This window comes from Aphanomyces astaci (genome assembly GCF_000520075.1).
Source record: "Aphanomyces astaci strain APO3 unplaced genomic scaffold supercont1.22, whole genome shotgun sequence".
In the NCBI taxonomy this organism is placed as follows: domain Eukaryota; phylum Oomycota; class Saprolegniomycetes; order Saprolegniales; family Verrucalvaceae; genus Aphanomyces; species Aphanomyces astaci.
Genome location: NW_009798285.1, coordinates 1 through 4530, shown reverse-complemented (window position 1 = coordinate 4530; position 4530 = coordinate 1). Strand labels below are relative to the sequence as shown.

The window sequence follows — 4530 nt, the reverse complement described above, 5'->3', positions numbered from 1 at the left end:
TCTGTATGTGCGCACTGGGCAGCACGGGCACAAAGAGGTAGTCGGTCAGGCTACGAGTGGGTCCTTCTTCTTGGGCTGCACCCCGAGACAAAATGCCGACATAATTCAGCTCTTGGAATCTTTGCTCAGCTGCCAAGTGACGGTCCACTGGCGCGGCAGCATCATCGAAACTGAGGCGGCGCTGCGGGCGAGTAGCTCCACGAAGTTCGCTCTCCTTGTCTTGCTGGGCTGCCAGGTGGCGGTCCTCGGGAACGTCTACCACCGAGTAAAAGCCGACGTTGTAACGAGTTCGGAACGAATCTTGCAACTTCCGGCCGTTGGTCCCCGCGGGGGCTTTGTGGTGGTCCGAAAAGTCCACGGAAGCGCCGGCACGTGGTTGGATGCCATGGGGCTGGTTGCCTCGAAACGATGGCACGGTGGATGCACTGACAAGAGCAGCCATGGTGGTAAGGGCAGTGAACACTTTCATTCTTGAGGGTTGGAGGGTAGAGCGAAAAAGGCACAATGAGCTATCAGGCAACAAGATCAAAACAGTCTCGATGGATTCTCCATATTGCAGTCTTGATGAGGCCTTCGAGATACGGGTTGTGCGGTGCCATGGCCTTATTACATTGCACTGCAACACGTTGATGAATTGAATTGAGCTGATATTCCCTTTTGTCAATTTCCTTGTGAAAGTGCAATGTGGGCACTCTGCTGCTTTCACGTACAGTTAGTTTACTTGGTGCTTGTTATGAAAACATCAGCCGCCGTCGATGTCAATCGCGATTGAACTTCTTAACTAAACTCACAGTCAATATCTATGATATGGTACAGTACACTATGTCAATATCTATGATATGGTACAGTACACTATGTACGGTTTTGACATGGATAGCGAGTGCCAACTCTAAACCTCATTTGAATCATTGCTCTCGTTCGGATGTGGCTTTCTCTCTCGTCCATCCAAACATCAATCACAGCTGCATTCAGGGCTTCAACGAGCAACTGAGTTGACAACATACCCAAGCAAACTCAAAAGTACTCAGAACAGTAAACTCAGAATACTCATGCTCTGAATAGCAATGATTATTGAAGGGGGGGTTACATTTAAATTTTCATATCAAACTCCAGATCAGTCAACATTCAGTAGCCCCAACGTCCAACTTGTACTTTTATGAAAATTGAGCCCACAATGCACCTCTTTCCATCAATGTGTGTATCCTATTGATCCTTGTGGTGAAAAAGGTTAGCTGCATCGAAGCAACGCCACCAAGTTGGTATGGGGAAGCTCAAATATTAGCTAGGTACTGCATCTGTGCGTGAAACGATGTCCACAGCAATGTCCATCGGCCTAACTCATTACCTCTAACAGGACAGCACTCAATCACAAACGAGATAAACTTCACTTGTACTATGTAGTAATATTAGGCAGACACCCAACCGTACTATCAAGCTGGAAATTCAAAGGCACAAGCCGCGGACTTGGTTGTTAGTCGCTCTAGTCGGATGGCGACATATGACCAACTTGTTGGATACCGATCGAGCGTGCACCGCCCAATGCCTTGGCCTTGGCAACCGCACGGGGATGGAATGCATTGGCTTCGCCCCCCGCACCAATCGAGGTGGGAAGCACGGGCACAATCAGGCTGTCTCCCACGCTGTCCAACTCAACGCCCCACAGTTCTTGCCCCGAGTGTTGTTGCTGACCAGTAAGGCGGCGTTCGTCCGGAAGTTCAAAGAAGCCGCCGGTTGGCTTTTGGCCGGCGCGGATGTCCCCTTCTTCGTTCTGAATGTGCGCACTGGGCAGCACGGGCACAAAGAGGAAGTCGGTCAGGCTGTGAGTACCTTGCTCATGGGCTGCACCCCGAGACAAAATGCCGACAAGTTTCAGCTCTTGGAATCTTTGCTCAGCTGCCAAGTGACGGTCCACTGGCGCGGCAGCATCATGGAAACTGAGGCGGCGCTGCGGGCGAGTAGCTCCACGAACTTCGCTCTCCTTGTCTTGCTGGGCTGCCAGGTGGCGGTTTTCTTCTTCTGGAGCAGCACCCGCAGCGACAACGTCGTTTTCGCCTTCTTCCTTGAGGCGCCGGGTGGGTCCTTGCTCTTGGGCTGCGCCCCGATAGAGAAGACCGACATATTTCTCGGCGCGGTATTGTTGCTCAGCTGTCAAGTGACGGTCCACTGGCGCGGAAGCAACACGAAAGCTGGTTGCGCTGGCAACAGCAGCCATGGTGGCAAGGGCATTGAACAATTTCATTCTTGAGGGTTGGGGAGTACAGCGAAAAAGGCGGAATGAGCCAACGTTAGGCAAGGCAACCATGTCGAATACAGACCATTTGGTTGACCACATTGCAGTGTTGATGGGGTAATGGGGTATCTCGGATTTTCGTTAATTTGATTGCATCGCACTAAGAGAAGGATTGAACTGCGCTGAAGTTCTTTTGATAAATAAAGTGCAATGTCGACATTGGTGCTGCGGAAAGTGAGGTACCTCAAGCGAAAAACCAATGGCGAATGAGATTGCTGCTGTGAAACATCAAACTTCAACGCTACGAAGAGCATCTCCACCGGTTGGGACTCATGACCTGGCCTTATACGGATAAATCACGGATAAATGAGAGTCTTATGCTGATTCCAGCGATAAGTTTCATTTCCACACCACCCGTGAGACTTAAATGCGCGGGATGACGAGGGGCTGTGACAGTGATAATGAGAGTATTTACATCAACCGCGACCCTTCGCATTCCATCATAGACCGAATCGTTAACATTTACTTCGAAAGTATAGCTCAAGGGAGTAATACGAGCCTTCGATGACGAGAAAGTCGCTTGCTTTCGCATTACATGCTGCTCCGTGGAGCATCGTCGCAATGCCACTGGCAAACATAGAGAAAACAAGGTCGCCCGTGGCATCTTGTTGGAAGTACTGTAAATGGGTCAATTCCTATCATCGCCGCACATCATAGAAGCCATAACCTGCAGCAGCGCGTGGAAGGCGCTGGACGACGGTGGTCGCGGTGCAGTCGTCTGGCGCGAGCGACTGGTTGTCCATCTCGCTGTTGCCGCCCGGTCGGCCCGGCAGCAGTACCACGAAAGGTGGGCGACCACCTGAGCCTGTTGGTGAACAAAGTGGCGTGGACGGAAAGAGGAGGACGACTTGATCTTAAGACAGGGCTCCCACGCGAAGCTCCCGAGCTGCCGCAAAACGAACCACGATGGTCCGGTTCATGTCCCTAGCCACCACCACCTCGGCAATACTCACCTTCGTGACCTCCATCATCGCGACTGCCCTGTCCGCCTGCAGACCGGTCACCTCCACGGCCCATCGCAACGTCAGCCTTCGTTGTCATCAGTGTGAATTGACAGACTGTATATGTTTGGACTTATTCAGACCACAATAAAACCAACGGGTGGGAGTATAAGTCCAAAACTGGTCCTATCTAAAGGTTATCCGTATGAATCAGACCTTTAAGTGTGACGAGTGGAGATGCTCTCACGACCATACAGTTTACCAGTAACTGTGAGTAATCTGATTGTACTACTACGTAGTACTACGTAGTAGTACTGTATATTGCCAGCTGTTTAGGATAGCGGTGCAACTGTGGTTGAGATTTTGATGGATACGGTGAGAGTGAAACCTTATACTAGTACTACGTAGTACTTCAGAAGTAGAGCAGACTGGGTATTTTCAGGGGTTATTTCAGGGAAAAACTACTTCCGGATAAGTTTACCCATTGTTTTCGGACTTCATCCCACCGCAAAACTGGTTATTTTGTTGGGCAAATTTGAATGCCCACGTGTCCTAGTTCGACATGAATGGCCCTACGACGGCTTTGTCATCACTTGGTCGGTGCCCGTTGCGCTTTAGAAGTGATCAGTTGTCGCGCCGTCGGGTCTGTGGATGCTGGCGGCATCACCTCCGTATACTCAAGATAAGAATACGGAGGTGATGTCGCCAGCAACCCACCTTCGTGGCACAACTGGGCAATGTCGCTGACACAGGCTTGTAGGCTGCTAATCGTGATAGCGACATTGTCCAGTTATGTATCACAAGATTACAAGATCACAGTAGCAGACAACGAAAGCGACCCCACATCGAACACCTCAACCGCTGAGGTGTTCGATGGCGATACGCTTCCTCACGGACGGTGAGCGGTGCGCCAAGCAGATACTTCTAAGATAGCAGTGCCACCCTTGAGGTGGACGCTCGTTTCAATGGCGTGTACAACCAAGGCCCGTACCTATGCTTCGCAGCACATGACCATCCGTGCAAACGTTGTTTACTTCAAAGTACTATTGTACTATTGGATTTTGTTTAATAAGGTGACCTTCGATCCCTCCAAATCGCTCGATTTTGCCCAGAATTCGAGGTCTCTCTATTATTAAAGGGACCATTTGGAGGTGCGGTGGAGATGCAAAATTGGATATTTTGGTTAATTGGGGGGGGGTTATAAATATGACTTTTGGGACTAGCACAGTTCGATGCACACCACCTCGCTGTACTGTATCGCACTACGATGTCTCTGTAGGTCTGAGATACAGTAAGAGC

General features: G+C 50.4%; 3 protein-coding genes across 3 annotated transcripts in view; all 3 read right to left on the bottom strand.

Moving 5' to 3' along the window:
* H257_09113 (hypothetical protein) overlaps positions 1-469 on the bottom strand; it is a gene marked incomplete at both ends in the record, with an annotated part of 3270 nt that extends 2801 nt beyond the window's left edge. The window contains one exon of the mRNA XM_009835230.1: positions 16-469. Coding sequence (XP_009833532.1) covers positions 16-469 — 454 coding nt within the window. The remainder of the gene's footprint in view (positions 1-15) is intronic.
* Positions 470-1480: 1011 nt separating this feature from the next.
* Positions 1481-2212, bottom strand: H257_09112 (hypothetical protein; the record flags this gene model as incomplete). The annotated part of the gene is made up of 1 exon (XM_009835229.1): positions 1481-2212. The coding sequence occupies one exon, from the start codon at positions 2210-2212 to the stop codon at positions 1481-1483; it is 732 nt and encodes a 243-aa protein (XP_009833531.1).
* Positions 2213-3820: 1608 nt separating this feature from the next.
* H257_09111 (hypothetical protein) lies at positions 3821-3995 on the bottom strand (the record flags this gene model as incomplete). Its single annotated transcript, XM_009835228.1, has 1 exon — positions 3821-3995. A coding segment is annotated over one exon (175 nt), but the record flags the coding sequence as incomplete, so codon positions are not given.
* Between the last annotated feature and the right edge of the window lie 535 nt (positions 3996-4530).